The sequence below is a fragment of the Asterias amurensis genome, chromosome 2, assembly GCF_032118995.1.
Source record: "Asterias amurensis chromosome 2, ASM3211899v1".
Classification (NCBI taxonomy): Eukaryota; Metazoa; Echinodermata; class Asteroidea; order Forcipulatida; family Asteriidae; genus Asterias; species Asterias amurensis.
Genome location: NC_092649.1, coordinates 9,668,816 through 9,692,448, shown reverse-complemented (window position 1 = coordinate 9,692,448; position 23,633 = coordinate 9,668,816). Strand labels below are relative to the sequence as shown.

The window sequence follows — 23,633 nt, the reverse complement described above, 5'->3', positions numbered from 1 at the left end:
TTTGATAACCTTGTACCTAAATTCATTCCAACTGTTGTGATATTGAAATATTATAATAATAGTAACCATCACTGAGAGAAGCGTTTCAAAATTAATTGCTGTCCATTGCGTTTTATTTTATAGCAAACTTGTTTACAACAACCTAGGTAAAAACCTGCGACAGACATGTACTCATTTACACAAGTATGTTAATCCTATCTTGAGACACGATTGTTATTGCTGTCATGCTATAGTGGTATACAACAAAAGCCAATGATTATGTCAGTACAAAAACCTTTGGATCTACATAAAGTGTGCCAAACATTGTGTTAACTGCCACCCGGCGTCAGCAATACAGAGCCAACTCAACGCAAGAGTGTTGAACGACTAAACACTGCGGTCTCAACGAAAGCTAGCTACACCAATGTTGCTCGCCAATGGTGTATCTTTTAATAATTATAGATTGAAAGGCATGAAAAGAATTATATACAATGTTATACTTTTATTTTAATAGAAAAAACGCCTACTGGATGCGGGAGACGCACATGTTTCTCGCTGGTGTAAGCATTCCTTTGTTGCAACAACGGCTATACTATAGCACTGCGGATAAAGAGTTTGATTTATAGATCGAACTCAGGGAGTGATTTTTACCCAACTAACGGGTTCAGAAAAAACTTCTTTCGACCCCATTGACGGGTTGCTCCACTATTTTGGATAGCTAGTATGAAAGAGGAGTCCTTAAAGAATATTTTGGTATATTGGAATTGGTGGAGCACCCCGTCCTTGATGGTGTTTTTGCTCATCCATGTACCCCCCTTATTTTGTTTCAGTTCGCGCTATGCACTGTACGTGTTAATGGTGGCATTAAAAACGTTCCGCCAAAAGAACTAATTTTTTCGACCTCATTGACGGGGTGCTCCACTATTTTGGATAGCTAGTATGAAAGAGGAGTCCTTAAAGAATATTTTGGTATATTGGAATTGGTGGAGCACCCCGTCCTTGATGGTGTTTTTGCCCGTCGATGTACCCCCCTTATTTTGTTTCAGTTCGCGCTATGCACTGTACGTGTTAATGGTGGCATTAAAAATGTCCGCCAAAAGAACTAATTTTTTCGACCTCATTGACGGGGTGCTCCACTATTTTGGATAGCTAGTATGAAAGAGGAGTCCTTAAAGAATATTTTGGTATATTGGAATTGGTGGAGCACCCCGTCCTTGATGGTGTTTTTGCCCGTCGATGTACCCCCCTTATTTTGTTTCAGTTCGCGCTATGCACTGTACGTGTTAATGGTGGCATTAAAAATGTCCGCCAAAAGAACTAATTTTTTCGACCTCATTGACGGGGTGCTCCACTATTTTGGATAGCTAGTATGAAAGAGGAGTCCTTAAAGAATATTTTGGTATATTGGAATTGGTGGAGCACCCCGTCCTTGATGGTGTTTTTGCCCGTCGATGTACCCCCCTTATTTTGTTTCAGTTCGCGCTATGCACTGTACGTGTTAATGGTGGCATTAAAACGTTCCGCCAAAAGAACTAATTTTTTCGACCTCATTGACGGGGTGCTCCACTATTTTGGATAGCTAGTATGAAAGAGGAGTCCTTAAAGAATATTTTGGTATATTGGAATTGGTGAAGCACCCCGTCCTTGATGGTGTTTTTGCCCGTCGATGTACCCCCCTTATTTTTAGTTCGCGCTATGCACTGTACGTGTTAATGGTGGCATTAAAACGTTCCGCCAAAAGAACTAATTTTTTCGACCTCATTGACGGGGTGCTCCACTATTTTGGATAGCTAGTATGAAAGAGGAGTCCTCAAAGAATATTTTGGTATATTGGAATTGGTGGAGCACCCCGTCCTTGATGGTGTTTTTGCCCGTCGATGTACCCCCCCTTATTTTGTTTCAGTTCGCGCTATGCACTGTACGTGTTAATGGTGGCATTAAAACGTTCCGCCAAAAGAACTCAATTTTTCGACCTCATTGACGGGGTGCTCCACTATTTTGGATAGCTAGTATGAAAGAGGAGTCCTTAAAGAATATTTTGGTATATTGGAATTGGTGGAGCACCCCGTCCTTGATGGTGTTTTTGTCCGTCGATGTACCCCCTTTTTTTGTTTCAGTTCGCGCAATGCACTGTACGTGTTAATGGTGGCTTAAAAACGTTCCGCCAAAAGAACTAATTTTTTCGACCTCATTGACGGGGTGCTCCACTATTTTGGATAGCTAGTATGAAAGAGGAGTCCTTAAAGAATATTTTGGTATATTGCAATTGGTGGAGCACCCCGTCCTTGATGGTGTTTTTGCTCATTTATCATGCCCCCCCCCCCTTTATATTTCGTTCGCGCAATGCACCATCATCAGCCATAATAGGGGGATGAAGCCTATGTACATACACAGTATGCGCGTGTGGGTCATGCATACAAATTACACACAGTTGTACACTCGTTGTAGTTCAGCCATGGACTTCAGCAGTGCTCCATGTTAATGCATAATGTCATCATGCACGAAGAACCTTTCTAAAAAATAATCTTGAAATGCCAAGTTGTCCAATGAAAGAACGCACTGGTAAGTACAAAGTATCATTCCAAAGACTTTCTATACACTGGAATATATGCAGCAAATTCTACAGTCGTCTTGCCATCTAGCTACCTCCATATTTCTACCTCCATGCTTCATGGATACACGTACGTATGTATGTACATATGTACATACGTGCAATACAATCTGTTACATCGTATATAAAAGCGTTCCGCCATTCCGTCGTTCCGCAATCGTTCCGCGTTTTACCAACGTCCTTTAGAACTTGAGGTCTCGAAATCAACCATCTAAACGCACACAACTTCGTGTGACAAGGGTTATTTTTCTTTCATTATTATCTCGCAACTTCGACGACCGATTGAGCTCAAATTTTCACAGGTTTGTTATTTTATGCAAATGTTGAGATACACCAACTGTGAAGGCTAGTCTCTGACAATTACCAATAGTGTCCAATGCCTTTAAAGGCAAAAGTCTTCTTACCTTTTCTTGCCTTTCAAATTTCAGCAATATTCATTTCCTTGGTGACCGACTCTCCTCTCATCACACGAACACATCAATCTCACCAGCAAAAATTTGCGTGAACAAAATAGCTCGTACAATCTATACACGAAAGGGGGATAGACCTGACGTCATGATGCGGAATGTTAGATGGTTCATCAGCACCTAGATCGCGCAGCAGCGGGTCTCACCTGTAACTGCATGGATTCTGCATAGCACCAATGAGACTAGTGGCGCTATTTAGGGGCGTGTCAATGAACGGCCAATAGATCAGTTAATACTAGGCGGGGGCGGGGCGGGGTCGACGGGGGGGGGGGCAAAACAAATTTACTCGTGAGACTACCACCAGACACAATTATGAGACTACCACCAGACACAATTATATTTGTGTTCACTTCTGATTCTCTACCACTGAACTTGATGTTTAACAATCGGATGGAATTGACTTGCTTCATGATCAATATAATGTAATTACTATTATTGTTTAAAAGACAGATGTTTTCTGTTGGGGTGGGGATAGATAATTTGTGTGTGTGTGTGGGGGGGGGGGGGGGGTGAACTGAGCATGTGTGCCTGTGGTCATGGTTAACTTGGTACAAGTTAACAACATAAAACACAGGCTAGAGAATACAACTTAGCAGCAAATCGGGTTTCCGTCCTCCAAGGCAGCCCAACAGTCAAAGAATAAACCCAATGATGACTAACTTGAAGAAGAAAAAAGGTTTGTACTCTCAAACTGACTCAGACAAAACAAATATTTTGTGGTGTACTGTATTCTTTTATTTCCAATATTTTCCGGATTGTAATTTTTAAACCAACATTATATAAATGCAGCTGAGTTATTTCAGGTTCAAAAGCAAGATAGTTCTACAGACTACAATTTATTTAAAGCAATTAATCTATGGAAATGTCTGTGTTTTACATTCGACACAAAACCAGATAGCTAATTTGTAAATAATAATATAAATTGTTTCAGCTGCTTCTTTCATCTTATCTTAGTACGGACAGATAAATCATAAACAATTGTTTTGTTTTAAAGTCAGAAACATTGACTGTGTACAAGACTAGCATTATTGGCAAAATAATCTGTAGAGTTGCCATTTTTCATAATTTTGAAGTAAAGATATAATACAGAGTACTTATAGATTAGTGTTTATACAATATAGTTAAAATAAATTATATTTTATTATTCATTGAAATCTGTAAATAACTTGATACCTTTAAAGTATTTGGATACCTTTTCAAAATGTCCATAGATTTACATTAAACTTACAGGGTTTGAAGATAATGATAGTGGAAAACTTCCCTTCAACTTTTACTTACTGAGGTGCTGTAGTTTTTGAGAAATGAGTAAAAGAATGTCATGAAAATACGTTTGTAAATGATTAAATTAATTTTCAGACGAAAATTATTTTCATGACATTGTTTTACTCATTTCCCCAAAACTACAGCACCTCAGCATGTAATATCTTTAGGGAAGCTTTCTACTATCATTACCTTCAAACTGTGTAAGTTTAGCTTAAATCTGTAGACATTGTGTTTTTTGTCCCACAAAAGTTACATAGACCCTTTAATAGTAGGCTAACATTGACTCAAAATAAAGTGATATTATGCACTAATACTGATTTTAAAGGCAGTGGACACTATTGGTAATTACTCAACATATTTATTATCATAAAATCTTACTTGATTAAAAGTAATGGGGAGAGGTTGATAGTATAAAACATTGTGAGAAACGGCTCCCTCTGAAGTAATGTAGTTTTGGAGAAAGAAGTTATTTTTCACGAACTTGATTTTGAAACCTCAGATTTAGAATTTTAGGTCTTAAAATCAAGCATATGAAAGCACACAGCTTTGTGTGACAAGGGTGTTTTTTCTTTCATGATTATCTCACAACTTCGACAACCGACTGAGCTCAAATTTTCAGACAGGTTTGTTATTTTAGGTATGTTGAGATACACCAAGTGAGAAGACTAGTCTTTGACAATTACCAAAGGTGTCCAGTGTCTTTAAATAAGGGAATAAAAGGGTAGAGACGAGTTCTTACACGGCTCTCTCTTGCTCACTATTATGCTAAAAGTAAAAGCCCAGTACCAGGGCCCAATTTCACAGAGCTGCTAATGCAAGATAATCCATGCTTAGTATAATCAGAATACGGGCCGAGGACTACTCAATTGTTATGCTAAGTAAACAATAGCTAAATACCACAAGCAATGTGTATGGCATGAAGTTTTGGCCAGTAACGTTTATGTGTAAAATAAGCAAGCTATTTTCGTGCTTAACCAAATTTTTTGATTAAGCAGCTCTATGAAATTGGCCCCAGGACCTCAGACGTGTCCAAAATCATTGAAATATTTAATATACGCACATACATCAAAAAGCTGCAAGGGAGACTTGATAAAAGATTCTGGGAGATGTTTAGAATTTCATTCAACATGGAGGGGGAAAAGTTCCCATATAAATCAGGGAGATTCTTAAATTCGTTCATCAGAACATAGAAAGAGTGCTTTATTTTCAAGGATTTTGCTGCAAGTTCAGGGAGAGTTGGCAGCTCGGATTACATGTGCCAAGCTTTACTGTAAGTTTCTATGCTAACAATTATTCACCAATAGTGTCCACTGCCCTTTAAAGGCTTTGGCATAGTCGTAGTAAGAAGATTTAACACAAAAAATACATAAAAATTGTTTTAAACTGATTCATTGAATTTTTGGTTTTTGTTGCCATGCCACAGCAAAAACATTTCAGACTAGAAGATCCCCTTGCCTTCCATGATAAGTATACAACTTCTTTAATATGTGCATAAGAAATCAAATCCATGAAAGACCTATTAAACTAACTCAAAATATTTGATTCTCAAAAAAAAAATAATAATAAATGACCACCACTTGGTCAAACTCAGTGAAAGCATTTTGTGTTTTGTTTTTAAGTCCAAATTTATTTTTACAACAAGCTCTTAAAAAAAAATGTGCATACCTCTGTATAAAACACCTTGGCTGTTTGGCACTCATGATGCAAAATATATATTTTTTTTTCTGAAGAAAATAACCCAAATACTTAAGTTTCAGACAAACAAAAAATAAACAATTTCGTTCCGACCCAGTGAAGGCAGTTTCTGTTTGGCAGGCAATTCTAAACTTGTGGGTTTATACATGATTAACAAAAATTAAACATTCAAAAAGTTGGAAGATTAGTGAAATGCCAAGCTAGGTCCCTTTCACTATAAAAGTTATGGCAAATCCCACAATAGGTCAATCAACCGAACGGGGTATGGCTATGGGCATTAAGTGTCAACGTTGAGGAGTTCAGGGCAGAGCATGACAACATAGTTGCTACTACACGCCTATTGACTAATATATCATGTCCGAACATTAGCGAATTGAAACTTACAAAACAAAACTACATAACCAACTGCTAACCAATATAGTCTACCAAACTACCAGGCAAAATGTAACATACACTTGAAGCCAATGACTGTTGACCTGGGCCCAATTTCATATGCAACAAATGCAAATTTTGTTGGTAATCCTGTTTTTATCAAGGAAGAAATTTCATGCTAAGCAAATTTTTGTGCTTAGCAGTTCTATGAAATTGGGCCATTAACATAACTGAACCACGTGAAACATCCTCGTATAAGCCAAGGGAGTCAACAAACTTAAACTACAAAACTACAGAATATATCGATATACAATTTAGGGGCTAATCATCCTTACTCGCAGCTAAGAGCTGAATTGCGAAGGACGCGGCTACAACGTGTTCGAGAAGCAGGCATGCAAGGGCGCCTATGGCTGCCAGCCACATCAACCCATTATGACCACGGAGCACAGCCAAGATCGAAAGTGTTTGATTTTTCCCGAGGGAGGAAAACCGGATGGTCTGGAAAACCCTTGTGGCACAGCAGAGAACCAACACACAACTCAACTCACATATTGCCCTGGCCGGGAATCGAACCGGGGTCACCTTGGTGAGAGGCGAGCGCTTTACGCACAAGCCAACCGTGCCACCGATGGAACAGATAACGTCATGACTAAAAGTACAGTAGGTCATACAGCTTGAAATCTGTCCTCTACCATCTTAAAACAGACTATGACTGCAATGCCATTTTTTTCAACCAGGACTGGAAATATTTTGAAACATGGGAGCATGATTGATATGAAACTTAGTTGCCTGATGTTTGTCGAGTGCTGTGTAAAATGGCTAAGAAGTGTAGTGATAGGACAAGCATTAAGTTTTAAAGATGTTAAATTTGCATCGGGATAAAGAATATTTGTTTAGTTTTTTTCCATTTGTAAAGTTAACAGTAGTAAAATGCTGCACGAATATGGCCATACATTTTGTGATCTTGTTATTGTTATTCTTTCTATATGGCCCATTTTAATGCTCATGAAACAGACCTCCCCATATTACCTTCTCTTGCATTCAATTTTTGTACGAATTGAAGGCACTGGATGCATTTGGTAACTGTCAAAGACCAGTATTCTCACTTGGGGTATCCCAACGTTTGCATCGAATAACAAACCTGTACAAATTTTGACTCAATTGGTCATCAAAGTTGCAAGAGAATAATGAACAAAAAAAACCTACCCTTGTTACACAATGTGTGTGCTTACAGATGCATAATAAAAGGCTTCAGCTGAAATTTTACTATTCCAGTGAGAAATTACCTCTTTCTCACAAACCATATTACTTCAGAGGGGGCTGTTTCTCAATCACAATAATGTATACTATCAACAACTTCCCATTGCTTGTTACCAAGTTTTTATGCTGATAATTATTTTGAGTAATTACCAATAGTGTCCAGCGCCTTTACGTATCCAGCCTCTCCCCTTCCATCATGAATTATTGTAATGGGTTATGGATGCTGCATACCCAACTTCAGATTCAACAAGACCAGCCTTCACTTGAACTGTACAATGCCATTGTCAACCTTGTAGTTGCCGTTTTCTTTGATATGTTCCCAATCTTCCCCGGTTAAATCGCAGTCTTGCAACACCACCTTTTGAAGGTGGACAAGCGTCTGCAAAAACGGGAACCATGTTTTTGCCGATCCCTTCAGTTTTGTGTTTTTGTTGAGATACAACTCTGTAAGGTCAGGCATACTCTTGAGTTGCTCAACCAGGCATTGGATTGTTTTACCTTTCACGCCTAGGTTATTTAACACCAATTGCTTGAGATTAAACCGCTGCAACTGTGCACACCAGGCGGTGTCTGTAGAGTCAAGTTTTTCAAACTCTGAGAGACTCAACTTTTTCAGGTCGCTCCTTTTACTCATAGTTTTCAGGATATCTTCTAGATTTGCATTCGATAATGAGATACCTCTGATGCGCAGCTTGGTGCCATCCTCAATCTCTATCTGGTAGTTCATTGAGGGATGGACGTTATTGTCAACTGAGCAGGTTGCCAGATTTGGCATATCACTACATGACTTAGCGATAAATTTCAGATCTTCTGTGGCAATATTGCAATCATTTATGGCCAACTTCTCAAGAAGCTTTAGACAAAGTAAACACTTTGACCACTCGCTTGTAGAAAGGTTAAGTTTTACATTACTAGACAGTTGCAACTTGGTCAACTTAACCATGCCAGCAAGACACTCGACATCTTTACCTACTAGAGAACAGTCCCGCAATTTCAGTTTCTTAAGGTTCTCCATCTCTTTTAAACAAGGGGCCCACAATTCAGCCTTGCCGCCCAATTTGTCATTGTGGGAAAGGTCCAAACTGAACAGGGTGGCAATGGCCGCAATGTGCTGCACATCATTAGCATTCAAATGACAATACTGCAACTTCAGTTTGCCTAGTTTTTGCATTTTCCCCAGGTAGGTAGCCCAAGGAATGTCTGAACCACCCAAACCTTGGCAGGACTGACAGTTCAAGACGGACAGGTTATGCATGTTACACATGTGATGCAATAACTTGTGAATAAACTTCTCCAAGTTGCAACTTTGAAAGATAACTTCCTCTACCTTCCCAAGAAAAACAGTCCCCTTATTTTTCTTTGTAGTTACTACACGATTGAGAAAGTGTGCCAACGAATGAAGGCTGTCTTCATCATAACCATCAATCCTCAATTTACTAGTGACAACCAAGTTTATAAAGTCCTCGGTTGGGGGTTCTTTGGATTGATTCTCAAAGAAACACTTGAGGGCCAATCTGTGATCTTCTGGGCACTTTTCCTTTAAGATTGCTAGGACTGCATTGGTGCATTCATCATTGCCACCACAACAGAAACGCAGCAAATAGTCCAAGTTCGACAGATTGCTCATTCCTTTAATTTGACCAAGAACCTTTTGAAACGCATCAAAGTTCTCCTTCAGTAAGTTTTGCAAGTAGAGACCTGCGCACAATTCTTGCATAGTTTTGTGGAGAAACTGTATACTGTTTTGCTGCTCTACCCCTCTTGAAACCTTCTGACTGTTGAGAATACCCGCTTCTAATGCTGGGTCGAGTGCCCCCTTCTCAAACAATTTCTCTGCGAATGAAAGTTTCTGGATTTTGGACAGGAGACCATCCAAAGCAATCTTTCCAATTTCATTTACAATCTGTGATATTTCTTTTTCGGTGATGAACTTTTTCCCCTTTCTTCCAAAGAGATAGTTCAGTGCATCTTTGTAAAGAAGAAACAAGGTAGCGGGTAGTAAAGATGATTCTAGCCACAAAGCACACAACATGAGAAGAAGCATTGGGCTCTTTACCAACTCTGACAATATCTCAGAAGATTGAATCTTCTGCAAGAGCTTTTTAGCCTTCTCTAACTCATTTGGATATACTTGTTTCACATACTTTTCTACGTCTTCTTTTCGGAATCCCAATACCTTAACCCGGTTCATTGTATCCGGAATGAGTTCAGTGCGGAGTGTGTGATACTGTGATGGGCGAGTTGTTACAACAACACAGCAGTCACAAAGCATTTTACTACTTACAATTTTAAGCACAGAACCAAATTTGGATGTATCTAGGGTGGTGGTCATGAACTCATCAAAGCCATCCAAGAGAATCAGCACATTCTCTGGGTTAGCATGGATATAGGACTGCAAATCAGTCTTGTTTACTACAGTATCTTCTGCTAAGAGTTGGTTAAAAATTGCCTTGATAAAATCTGACGTTTCTTCTAGCGCATGCATCTTTAAAGAAAACAGAAGTTTGTACTTTTTAAGTGCTTCGCTAAGACCATTTGCCCAGTCGTATACAATCTTGCTGATAAGGGTTGATTTTCCTAGACCAGCCTTTCCTTCAAAGATGGTTCGATTGATAAGATTACCCTCTCTGGTCTTTAAGGTAAATACTTCATCATAAGACCCTAATTTTTGTATTTTTCCTTGTGATCTACCTTCCTCATCATGACTTTCTAACACCAGGTCTGTATAAATGTCTAGAATATGCATCTTCTCTAACAATGGATTCATCTGTACTTTGCTGGCTATGTTTGTGTACCTTTTCTTCAATTCTCCTTCACACAAATCAGCCCCCTCTGATTCTCTGGCTCTGCGTCTCTCTGAATCAGTTGTCAAATCAGCTTGATCATTTCCTCCTGATAAAGGAAGAGAAGACAAAATATGACTACTCATAAATAACCATTCAAACTGTTGGCATGGCCTAATTGTCACACGTGACAACTTTCACAGGCAATTAGGAGGTAACCAACTGCAGTCCATGCTACAGGACCACACAGGTAGCACATGAGTAATTTTTCAAACAATACATGTGTTACGATCCACAAGAAAATAGTTGAACATTGAAATGTGAATAAATTCTCTTCATGGAGATTGCCAGGAACTAGTTGCCTTTAAACTGCTGCATGTGACAAGGCCTTTACACCTTGGTCTGAATTAACGGTGCATTATTAAAAGACACATTCTTCTCCAGTCTCCTGACTTCCAAGAAAAGTATCTTTAATTACACTTAAGTTATAAAACTTGATGCTCAGGATTTGGAGAAGAAAATACACATTTGTTTCAACCATCCTCACTGCAACATTTTCTTGTAAACTCAGGTTTTGTCTGGTGAAGCAATTGACCCCTTGCATATAATGTCAAACAGCGCCCTCACCGAGGTCAAAGAAGACCTACCATTGGCTGAAACTGGTACGTGGACTGTACACACGTGCAAATTTACCATAGAGTTATATATAAGAACTAGAGGGCGCACGAGTGATGCTTCTTACACAAACGCCACGGGACCGCAAGATGACAAGCGCGTCATTATTGAACGCTCACGCGATGCTGTTTGTTCAACTTACAAAATGGCCGCACAAACACACGCTGTGAGATAGCTGTTTTGTCAACTTACAAAAATGGCCGTAGGCTCGCATACCGGGGCGCGTATATAGGCCAGTGCGTGCTCTAGTTCTTAAATATAACTCTATGAAATTTACATTGCTTGATGGTGGCCAATGCAAGGAGTGAATGTGGAAAACATAACTGACTGAAAATTTTAATACACTTTGGTTTTAACCTTTACACCGGTGTGTCTTAGCACAAGTGTATACTCAGTTCTTTCCCCCCCCCCCCTAAGACCTGTGAAAAAAATATCACAGGCATGTTATCGGGTGGGATTCGGACCCACAATCCTTGCAATTCTAGAGCAGTGTCCTACCTACTAGACTACCAAGGTTGCCCGGTAGCTAGAGACAGTTAAAATCCTATGTTTTGGCAGCTGGTACCGCAACGATATAAGAGATGTTAAATTTGCATCGGGGATAAAGAATTTTTTTTAATTTTTTTTTCACAGGACACGAAAGTACCGAGTATACAGTGCTAACACACATCGGTGTATGGGTAAAAACCAACAATTATTATTCTTTATCCCTGATGCAAACTTAACATTTCTTTTAACTGTATATTGTGTAGAAACATTTACAACAGACTGTGCAAGTCTTCAGGGTAGCGAAAACGGGAAACAACAACTGAAGACTACATTTTTCGTTGAAATCAAAACCTCCTTTTGATATTCAATCTATACAACAGAGCATTTTTTATAAATACAATTTCATTTTTCATATATTACAAATAATTTTGTATACCTCGGATCTTAAAGGTAGTGGACACTATTGGTAATTAATCAAAATAATTATTGGCTTTACATCTTACTTGGTAACAAGCAATGGAGAGCTGTTGATAGTATAAAACATTGTGAGAAATGGCTCCCTCTGAAGTAACTTAGTTTTCCAGACAGAAGTAGTTTTCCACGAATTTGATTTCGAGACCTCAGAATTAGAATTTGAGGTCTTGAAATCAAGTATCTGAAAGCACACAACTTTGTGTGTCAAGGTTGTTTTTTCTTTCATTATTATCTAGCAATTTCGACGACCAATTGAGCTCAAATTTTCACAGGTTACCGAAAGTGTCCAGTGTCTTTAAGGTTTTAAAATTTCATAATATCCTTACCACTTGGTCCAGCATCACCGTAGAAGTTTAAGGTGCTGTCAGAAACGTCACCAAGGAACACAGCACTTTTATGTGCGTTGATGTCCCCGACATTTGGCTTAGGCTGCTCTCTCCTTTCAACCCCATCACTTTTAACTGGTTGCTCTCCCCTGCACGTTTTCCTAACAATTGATGCGACGAAATTCCATACGGAACGGAAAATCCCTATAAGAAGAAGAGGAAAAAAGAGGGGAAGTTTTTCTTTTACTCAAACAAAGGAAACAAGTTGACCATATCCCTTTTTTGTTTAAGTTTTTTTTTAACAAGTACATGAGTTACTGAAGACTTGAGTGCCATTGTACAAAGATTGCTTATAAATTAACGTAAAGGGATACGTTATTTACAAAGAGCTGGCATCCAACATGCGCCGCATCCTTTTGCCTCAGCGAGGGCGCTGTTTGAGAGCATGATAACACACACGCTTGATAACGTGATGGTAAATTAAGCAGTGAGAATTTGACTCTCAATAATAAACACATTTGAGAAATAGTAATAACAATATCTTTCCCTCAAAGGCATTGGTTTATTCCATCCTCATAAATACCTGGGATAGTTTATCCATTTCTAATGGTTCAATGATAAAAACCCAGTGAGAAGTGTTTTTAAAGATCCGCATGGCGCTCAAGTTTACGCAGGCACTAATTTATGCATAATGTAATCAATACATACGGACAGGTATTCAATGTACAATCTATTAGCACTCGCGCATACGCACAACTGTTGATCAATGTACTTTTGACCCTTCGACAGTGAAAGTAATTGAAAATTTAAAGAAATTTTTTACAGATTTCCCAACATTATTTTGGGCATTCATGAATGAGAATAAAAAAGTAGTGATGCAGTATTTAATGGCCGCTTGAAAACTTGCAGGGTTGTCATGGTTGTGGCCGTGCCTTCAAGCGTTTGCTATTTCAAGCGGCTGTTTAAGACCTTGTCGCCTACTCTTTTTTCCCTTGCTGTTCACCAAAAAGCCTGGATTTTAACCCCTTTTCCACTGACTATGCAACAGAACTTCAAATTAATTTACCAATCAGCCAGAACAGAACCCTAAACAAAATCCTTTTTGAGGAAGCTGGAGTAGAATCTCTTTGTCTCTCGTTTGACCGGTTCTTTGGTTGGGCCTTTTTCTGCTTCCCTGAAATTAGAATAAAAAATTAAAACCATTAAGAGCACTTAACTAATGTCGCGGTTATGTTTCTCTCACACTTGGGCGAATATTCTTGCGAATATTAATATTTGAAATTTGCGATAAATTTGCCCAAAAATTGCGATTTGATAGTGAACACGTTCTCGTTCGTCCTTAAACCTCTCCTTACCAATATCTTATGCATAATGCATTTGACACTATCAACCATAAGCATCTCCTCCAACATTTATCTTCACGCTATGGAATTACTGGTACTGCCCTTCACTGGTTCTCTTCTTATCTGACCAACAGAACCCAGCATGTTCTCATCAACAATGTTAAATCAGATCGCCATTATCTCTGGTGTGGTGTTCCACAAGGTTCTGTAGCTGGGCCTCTTGAATTCATATTGTTCAGTGCACCCTTACAAGACATCATTGCTGCCCATGGTATTTCTAGTGTTGCTTTCGCTGACGACACCAAGTTTACATTACATTTGATCCAGCTGATCGCACAAAGTTGAAGTATGCATTCAAGATGTCAAATCTTTGGCTTTGTCGAATAAACTTGCTTTGAATGACTCCAAAATGAATGATCGCGTGTCGCAAAAAAAAAATTCTCCGCCAACAGTACATATTGCCCAATCTGTCATTGAACCATCCGAATTTGCCCGTAACCTTGGAGTAATTATGGATTCTTCATTGTGCATGAGTAGACATGTTGATAATGTTTGCAAAGGAGCTCTCATGGCTATCAGGAAAATATCTCAAATTTGCCGCTACTTAGATGAAGCAACTACTCTTCGTCTTGTTCACGCCTTCGTCACTACTAGACTTGATTCCTGCAATTCACTTCTGTATGGACTCCCTGATAAAGATCTTGCTAAAATTCAACGTGTAAAGAATACTGCTGCTCGCCTCGTTACTTGTCTACCTCATTCTCACCGTATTACACCTGTACTAATGCAATTGCATTGGCTCCCAGTTAAGCTTCAAACAGTTTACAAAATTCTTCTGTTAACTTTCAAGGCTCAAACATGTCAATCTCCTGCTGATTTATCTGAACTTGTTCATCATTATTCCCCTACTCGGACTTTCAATCATCTCAACAGTCAATGCTTTCTGCTACTAAGAGCTTCTTTCATTTTTTCATGGCCACAGATCTTTTTCTTACGCCGCACTGTTTCTTTGGAATAGTCTTCCTGTGAATACTTGCCAAGCTAATTCTTTACAATGTTTTAAGTTCCTGTTGAAAACTCATGTGTTTAAAGCTGCTTTTTTATAATTTTCTTATTTGTGTCTTGTATCTTTCTCTCATTGTTTATTCTATTGTTCTCTTTATGCGCTTAGAGGCTTTTTGCATTAGGTGCTTTACAAATGTCTTATTATTATAATTAATATGCACGCTTTACCAACAGTACCAATGGCTTACCAATGCTAACGAAAATCGATGGCGAATTACCGACTTCACAACATTCGCTGAAATTTAGGAAGCGCTTCGTATTGCTGCTCTCACAGTGTGGCGAATGTTATTGCGAAGATGAATATTTGAATTTTGCATTGAATTCATCCAAAATAGCGGTGGGATAGTGAATATTTTCATCTCGGTCTCACCCCTCGATCGTCCTTGGTCGGCCCTCTCCTTACCAACATATTACGAATGCTTACCAACGCTTGCCAATGCCTTTGCGAACGTTGCCATTGTTACAAACGCTTTACCAACATTACCAATCTTAAGAAAATCGAAGGCGAATGACGTCTTAGCAACATTCCCTAAAATTTAGAAACCGGTTTCTAAATTGACCGATCTTCATAAGCATATTCGCTAGCATATTCGCCATGATAGAGCAGCATAAAGTGACCGATCATCGTAAGGAGGTAGAGAATGACTTGTGAACATACCAAATTTGTTACCAACTCTTACATAGACACGGCGAATGTTGCGAAGTTTGAGTGATTGTTAAATTTTTCCGTTTGAAGCACATTCGCTAGCATATTCTCCCCAGTGTGAGAGTAGCATAGAAGATGTTTTTGAGATATTCTGATTGTGTAAGAGAGATAATAAACATCAACTACAATACTTTGGCATAATTATGTTAATGAAAGGAGAGCTTATGGTCAGCATGTTTGCCGATAAGTGAATAGAAAGCTAGTGTACAGCACTTCTGTAGGAAAACTTTTAAAACTTTTCTACTGCCAAACCAGGACATCACAGATAGGAGAACCTAGGAAATTTGTATAAGACTTAGACGACACTCTCCTGACCTCATTGTCAAGTTCTCCCCGCGAATGATTCACGAAGAAACAATTTTCTTACCTCCCTTTCTGTGTTTTATGCCGCCCCCCAACAATCCTGGGCCTATGCTGAGCTCAAGGTTTGCATCTTGCTGAATTAGCTGTTCTTCTAAAGACAGTTCATCACGCAACTGTTCAAGAAACAAATGTATACAGTAACTAACAAGTAAGTTTTATCACAATTTAGGAAATAAGTTTCCCCATACACCGTATGTTAACGTGTCATGACCCTCGCCATGTGATCCAAGTACATTTACCTGTTCACCATATCTTCACCTACAATTTGACTCCCCAAAATGGCAAACTGTAAGAGAACAGTAGCAGCATGTAAGAAGTCTTTAAAGGCAGTGGACTTTATTGGCAATTACTCAAAATAATTGTTAGCATAAAACCTTAATTGGTAACAGTAATGGGGAGAGGTTGATAGTATAAAACAGTGTGAGAAACGGCTCTCTCTGAAGTATCGTAGTTTTCGAGAAAGAAGTAATTTTCCCCGAATTTGATTTCGAGACCTCAGATTTAGAATTTGAGGTCTCAAAATCAAGCATCTGAAAGCACACGATTACGTGAGACGAGTGTTTTTTTTCTTTCATTAATATCTCGCAACTTCAATGACCGATTGACCTCAATTTTTTACGGGTTTGTTACTTTGTGCAAATGTTTGGATACACCAACTGTGAAGACTAGTCTTTGACAATTACCAATAGTGTCCAGTGTCTTTAAGATATAATTTAGAATAACACAAACATTTCAGAAATTATTGTTCAAAGGAACATTACAGAATTCGTTTTTGCTAACCGAAACAGTTGCTGTTGCTGATCGATCGGCGATTTGGGTCACAAGAAGAAGTGAAAAACCGATTACACTTTTTGCATGACACCAATTAAAAAACAAAAAAAAAGGAAATAAAATGCTCACTGAGCGATGAACTCCATACGGGAAATTAGTTTTATTTATTTCTCATCAAATTAGTTTAATTTACTTCTCATCAAATATGACACTTCAGACAGAAATATTTCAAGGGATGTTTTCTACTATCACCATCATTAGACCCGTGAAAATTTTATGTAAATCTGTGATCTATATTTGTTTTTTTCTTACCAACATCTGTAATGTTCCTTCACCGAGTGCCCGCTATATAAGAAGCCGCTATTATTCCATCTTTTGAAGCAATAAATTAATTTTATGCAATGTACATACCAAGATTCCATTCAAGGTGGAAAGATGTTGTTTCTCTCGTTGGATTCCCAGTTTATCTTGGAGAATTTCTTTCAAGGTGAAGATGGTCGTCGAAGGATGTTGCTGAAGACAAATGGGTGCCATGATCCCACATCTGTTCACAAAGATTTGGATAAGGGGTTCCTCATCCTTTTCACTGCAAGGGGAAAAATGTAAACAACTGTGCTTAGAAATTACTTCTTCTTTATTATGAGAAATGCCAGGCTTCTCACAAGGTCGACAGCCTTCAAGGTGAGTGCTACACTTAACTGATTTGGGCCATCGACCCAAATCTCAACTGACATGAGGGGCACGTTGCCACCTACCACCACGCCTACTTGTCTCTCACTCGGTCTTGACATTAGAGGGTAGGTTTCAGTCTTGGTCTCGGACTTTGTGGTCTTAACTCTGACATTGCAAGCTTCATTGTTGAATGAAATCTAACCAACAAGCGAACATACGAGCAATACCAGCTGTTGAATTTTGATTCACTCAGAATAAACTACCTGAGACAGGGATCATTTAGCATCTCCACCGTTTCTGTCTTTGAATGATGCAACATCTTCGTGGTGTCTTTTTGAGGCTCTGACATACCGTCAGACACTGCGGGTACACATGAGGAGACGAGAGCCACGCCCGTCTTCCGGTTGTTCTTCATCTCCATAGCCATCTTTTGCAATAGAGTTAAATTGATTGTAGTGAATTTCTTGCAGGCCTCTCAGTAGCAATCTCAATGTGGCTAAATAACCTCTGAAAAGTGATGAAAAAAAATTATTTATAAATTTCATCATTTATTTTGTATGATCCTTCTGGTTGTCTTTATCTTCAAAGCCATCTTTTTAATTGGATCACCATCAGGAATAATGAAAACGATTGTTTAGTTTTACTGACACATGTAGGATGTTCCAATGGATGACTGCTCTTTTTTCTGCAACCCTTACATTCCGACACCCCTGTTCTGACAACCCCCTTGTGATTCCCATGCAAAGACAAGAGTTAAATTTAGAAATAGAATAACACACTTTATATAACACCCAAGCAGATCCTTGCCATTTGATTGGAGGATTGTTCGTCACATGATAGCAAATACAAGCACCATTGCACGCCGAGTCACTCACCATGCTTTTGCGTTCCATCCGAAAAATACTATTGCACGCTGGCAGCGTGCAATAGTACTTTTCCGATGGAACGAAAAAGCCGAGTAAAAACGTGCGCGTGTCTTTGCGCGTGTCTTTGGTAACGCAGCAGTGTTACTGCAAGGCATATTAGTAAAATTACTAGCATTCGGCTCTGCGTGTCTCAAAATAGCTGTCCAGAATGCACATTGTGACTGTTGAATCCAACAGGCCGACCCAAAAAGAAACGGGTGTAATTTCACAATTAAAAATTGTAGGCCTACGCTTTGTTTGTTTTGAAAGTTGTATCTTCCAATCAAAATGACAAAGATCTACTTGGATGTTGTATAAAACAAATAATGAATGTTTTTCATTCGTGCAATGGTGCGAATATGTTTAGAGAGGGGATATTGTGTCATCCTTTGCCCACAGGATTAATGCCCATATAGGGACACAGGGTTTCGTCTTACACAGGGCAAAACTTGGGCTTTATGATAAAGGTGGTCAAAAAGGTGGGGGGGGGGACATTTGATATTGTGTCAGCCACCCTCCAAAAGGTGGGGGGACATGTCCCCCTGTCCCCCCCCCCCCCTGATTGACGCCCATGGTATAATAATAAACAGTGCTAATTGAATCAACAAGCTGATGTTTAAATTCTAATATTAATAATAACATTGATATGAGGGTTTAAGAATAAAAATCTCAAAAAATATTAGAAAATGATATAAGGCACATGGCTTCTTTAAGCCTCTGTATTTTTTTTTCCAGAATGCTCAGCAAAACATTCAGTCACATAATTTTGATCATCATGAATTGTGAATTGAAATAGTGTTTGATGAAACTTTTTGGGTGGGCAAATATTTGTATATGGCCTCAACATTATGACATGTTTTTGAACCTTGTAGAAATGCCTAAAATACCTAACTTTTTGCATTTACAAGTGCAAATGACCAGTGGAGCCTTACATGTTTCTAAGTTTTGGTCAAGGGAGAGGAGACTCTTTGCTTGGCAAATAAAACCACACAATTTTTATCTAGGGACTGTTTACATCGCGCACAGAGAGGTAAAAGATTTGCCACAATTTTAGGGACACCTCGAAAACAGGACCTCCTACGATACGTGTAAACGCCGCGTCACCTAAAAATGCGCACTTCACTGAGTAACACACGTTGACATTGACCACCAAAATGGCGCATCCAAGATTATTCTGATGATGACGTCAGTTGAAATGATTATGAATTACACATCAAGAAGTTGTGATTCCGTTTGTTGAATGGAAAAAGTATGTCCACGAACTTCATCTACAACAAGACTACATCTGTCTATCTCCCAGCCACGCAAGTTGAAAATTTGCCCGCGCAAGGTTTAAAATCGAATGAGCAAGCTTGCACAATTCGAACTTGGCTCTGCATTATTCGCTTTGCTTATAATATCCTGGTGTCATGTGTTTTCAGTAGGATAACAGGAAAATTGTTCACAATCAAAAACTAAATATTTTTTTTTCAAATCATCTATCCAATTTTTTAACAATAACACTTTCACTTTGTGGTGTGTTGAAATTTTTAAAGTTTTGGTTTTACGTTGCGAGAGACAGTCCGCCATTAACAGTGCTTATGCATGCACGACATTGGAGCAAGGTCATGTTTTCACACCTTTCATTGGTTGGTATTTTTTTGAATATTCAGAAGCTAGTATGGCGTGCAAAATAAATCAAAAATATTATTCAATTACTACTTAACGAATTTAATTACATTTTTGTCCTAAGGCGTTATGGCTACTTTATTAGAATCCAGAGATATCATAAGGCATGAAAGTAAAACACCCCACCCCCCTTGATGCATATATGCGGTAACCCTTCTTCTCAGGTAAGAAAAAAATTCAGTGGTTTTGGAGTTAATTAACGGCGGATAAATTGGTGGCGACGACCGGAAGATTATCCATTACGCTTATCGGAATTTATTACAGTATGCATGAGTAAATCCCCAAAAAAATTGTTGTCATTTTCACTTAAAATATTTTAATATTTTCCCCACATTTGCACACCATAGAATCCCAAATAGTAACCACCTCAAGTGATCCACCTAGTGACTAAAGCAGAATGAAACTCAATCTAGCAGATAGTAATTTTGTTTTGAACTTTCAAGGTTGGATGATGTTTCTTTGACTCATTTGAATGTTGGCATAATAATGCACTAGTGATTACAGTCGTTTGACCAGTTCTGGATCACTTCTTGAATTCACATGGTTTTTTGTTGCAATCTCTTTGATATCTTAAACAAAAAAGTTTATCAGTTTACCTAAACATGTCATAAAACTCACCAAGTATTCACTGACAAAAAAAGATTAGTTCTTTTGAAGAGGCTTTGAGAAAAGTATCGTCACCTGTTTGACCAGTTCAGGATCAGTTGAATCTATTCTGAATCAGCAGAGTGCCCTTTATTGCAAACCCATACTCCCATTCATAAAACTGTCTCTCAAGGACACGACACATCAGAGGTGTGTTGGCATGGACTTGGACTTCCTTTCTTTAGTGAATGTCATGCAAGTGTCTTCAATAGCAGCGCAAAAACCCAGCGACAAAACCACAAAACAACAGCAAAGGCAAATGAAAAAGTGAAGCGAACCTAAAAAGCATTATTGACCCCTCCAAGCTTAGTTTTCTCACAAAATAAAAAATCTACAAGAATTTGTTGAAGTAATGTTTCTCAAAATCAACTAAATAAACTTTCTACTGCAGTAGTATGATTTTACCAGACTTAGTAAGTTAGTGCGGCACCATTTGACGCAATGAGATGTTAAGTGATCCCGAACTGGTCAAGGGTAAGTTGCCCCCTCAAAGAAGATTTTGATAACTGTGTCTCCTCAAAGAAACAAGATGACTGCACAGTAATTACAGGAATGTTTTTTACACATTCTTATCATTTTACATAAATATTATTTGCCCCGGCACTCCAATTCTAAAGGTAAGAAGTTTTAACAGTGTTTTTCAACCAACATTTTTCAACAAAAAACTTACAAATTTTGCAGACAACCTTCAGGAAAACGGCCATAATTTATTTGCTGATGATGTTTGGCACCTTATTTTGGGTTTGTTGGTTTAATGGATGTTAATCTTCACATTTATCAACAGAAATTGGTAATAATGAGAAATGATATAATTATTTGGTTATTGCAAAGTTGAAGTGATCCCGAACTGGTCAATGATCCCGAACTGGTCAAATGACTGTAGTAGTACTACAGTCATTTGACCAGTTCATCAAGTTGATTTTACGTGTACCAAAACACACACACACACACAGCCCCGAAAAAAAAGAACGAAATATATTAAATCATAACTCACATTTTGTACAACTCACAACTATGAGACTTGACAGCAGGCAGGAGCATTCTCTCCTCGTGCTTACAATTTAAAAATATTCGAAATCGGATGAATAGTTTCGGAGATATTGTAAAAAAACGAGAGCAACGACAAAAAACAGAGGCCTGGCCTAGCGTGCAGCGCCCATTCGTTTGTGCATGACGTCAACTTTGAACCCCGTGGACAACGGATTTCGGAAATCTTCGGAAAGCGCCGAAGAAGCCCGAAGACGGTTTTTTGCGATGCGGGAGCACATGTTTACACAAAATGAGATAACGATTACATCATCGTGTAGCCGATAAAATTCCGCACATCGTACAGCTAGTCGCATAGCTTTTACTATAAAAACCTATTTTTGTCGGCGTTTTTCATTTTTTGAATCAAGATTTCTTCCAGAGACAATCATCAAAATTGAATGCGACTTTGTCAGTGCTAATTCCCATACATTTAAGTTTAACTTGTGAAAATTTGGTGTAATTTGATTATGTTTTCTTCTCCCGCCGAAAGGTTTTGTTAGACCATTTCTTGCAAAGTTGTCCTAAATACGCACGATTATACACGTACGTCGTACTCGTACATCTTCGTGTTTCCGTGATGTGCCACCACAAGAGGGCGTGTGTTACAATAAGTTTGATAGGCCGGGGTCCTAATAATAGAAAGCTGGAAAGCTGCCCGATCTTGTTTCTTTGATAATTCCTACGTTCTGAATTGATAACAGACTGCTCATCTTGAGTCAAAAGAAACTAGTATTGTTATACACCTTTAAAGGCCTATACTAATTGAAACGAAAGTTGAACAAAAAAATTGATTGTATATTGGTTTTTAGAAATTGTCTTTGTAAATATAACAAAAATAATCAATGTATACCAATGCCTTCATCCTCAAGTTTTTTAAAGATTGTTCTAAATTTTTACTGTGTTAATGCTACAATTTTAAATCAAAGGATCAACTGATCTTAAATTAAAGAAAACACCAGTCATAAACTCTTTAATTTTATTCCATTCTGGTTAATTTAATAATGCTATTTGTTGACATAATTAATAAAGAATATTCACACAAACACCTGCAAAACTTAACACATATTTAATTTTTATAGTTAACAATTTACCCCACGATGCCGCTCCTCAGTTTGATTCACAAAAATCACTAGCGCCTCAAAGCACAGTTTGTAAACCGCCTCATTGATAGAGGGCGCTCGCCTAGTGTGCGCCCTCTATTGCCATAGGCTGTGCATTAAACTTGGCCGTGGCCGATATGAAGAAAAACATAAGAATTGAACTTGAACACGGGTACGTTTTTTTCACGATCCACGCTCATTAAAAACGGTATATCTCTGCAACCAAACATCCGATTTCAAAATTTTAAATTGATTTTTACTTCTAAGAATACACCTTAACAGACTACATCTTGTCAGAGAAAAAATCACCTGCATTAAATTTGACTGAAACAGCCTACTAGTAGTACCAAAAATCAATCATTTTATAAATGTTTGAGCATAACCAACAACAGGAAACTTTATTCTCAGCATGATTAAGCCTGATGAAAATACAGACCGTGAGTAAACTGCATAGCTTCTGTCACCGGTGCAGCTTGCACAATTTCGCGATAAACGGGAATCAAAGTTGGGGACCGAAAACATGTGAGGGTCGATAACGTATGACGCTACGAGGCTTATTTAAGTGGGGCGGGTATACTCCTAGAACTATTTCGGTTTCGTCCGGCTATCGTCTCCGGGAGACGATAGCCGGACGAAACCGAAATAGTTCTAGGAGTAGGGCGGGTATTGCGGAAGTTAACTTCCGGGTACCGAAAAAACACCTTTAGTTTACTACACAAAACACAGATCAGTTTTACTTTTACCTTGTCTGCCTAATTTTCAGTTTACTTTGCACAAATAAGATGTTGAATCTCTTGAATCGAAGAGTTCTCCACTTTCATTTCACTTACGTCGCAATGAAAAAGTTCCCCAACATCCACCATGCACAAAAATGGCCGCTGATTTTCATGCTAGGAAATCGAGAAATCGCCGCAGGCTTGATAATGTCAACAGAGGGCGCTATGCCAAAACACTGTTCATTTTTCAGTGGAG

At 38.5% G+C, this 23,633-nt stretch overlaps 2 protein-coding genes across 4 annotated transcripts in view; both read right to left on the bottom strand.

The window, feature by feature from the left end:
• Positions 1-3,113, bottom strand: part of LOC139950832 (molybdate-anion transporter-like) — a 39,825-nt gene extending 36,712 nt beyond the window's left edge. For both annotated transcript variants that reach the window (XM_071949661.1, XM_071949670.1), the window contains exon 1: positions 2,995-3,113. The gene's annotated coding sequence lies outside the window, so the exon portion shown is untranslated. The remainder of the gene's footprint in view (positions 1-2,994) is intronic.
• A 674-nt stretch (positions 3,114-3,787) lies between these two features.
• LOC139950816 (NLR family CARD domain-containing protein 4-like) lies at positions 3,788-23,540 on the bottom strand. 2 transcript variants are annotated; one of them, XM_071949643.1, is made up of 7 exons: positions 23,405-23,540; positions 17,578-17,821; positions 17,054-17,228; positions 15,876-15,984; positions 13,461-13,568; positions 12,395-12,598; positions 3,788-10,539 (listed from the first exon to the last, which is right to left on the bottom strand). In XM_071949643.1, exons 2-7 carry the CDS (start codon positions 17,739-17,741, stop codon positions 7,907-7,909), a joined length of 3,393 nt encoding a protein of 1,130 aa, XP_071805744.1. In that variant the 5' UTR covers positions 17,742-17,821; positions 23,405-23,540; the 3' UTR covers positions 3,788-7,906. The 2 variants fall into 2 exon arrangements, with proteins under 2 accessions (XP_071805744.1, XP_071805752.1); XM_071949651.1 differs by lacking the exon at positions 23,405-23,540 and adding an exon at positions 21,527-22,122.
• Between the last annotated feature and the right edge of the window lie 93 nt (positions 23,541-23,633).

Excerpts from the sequence above, each read along its gene's own strand:
- LOC139950816 (XM_071949643.1), bottom strand. The coding sequence starts at position 17,741 with ATGGCTATGGAGATGAAGAACAACCGGAAGACGGGCGTGGCTCTCGTC. Across the intron at positions 12,599-13,460 it reads GGTTCTGTTCTGGCTGATTG|GGATTTTCCGTTCCGTATGG; the intron begins GTAAATTAATTT and ends TTCTTCTTATAG. Across the intron at positions 10,540-12,394 it reads CGGTGATGCTGGACCAAGTG|GAGGAAATGATCAAGCTGAT; the intron begins GTAAGGATATTA and ends TTCCTTTATCAG.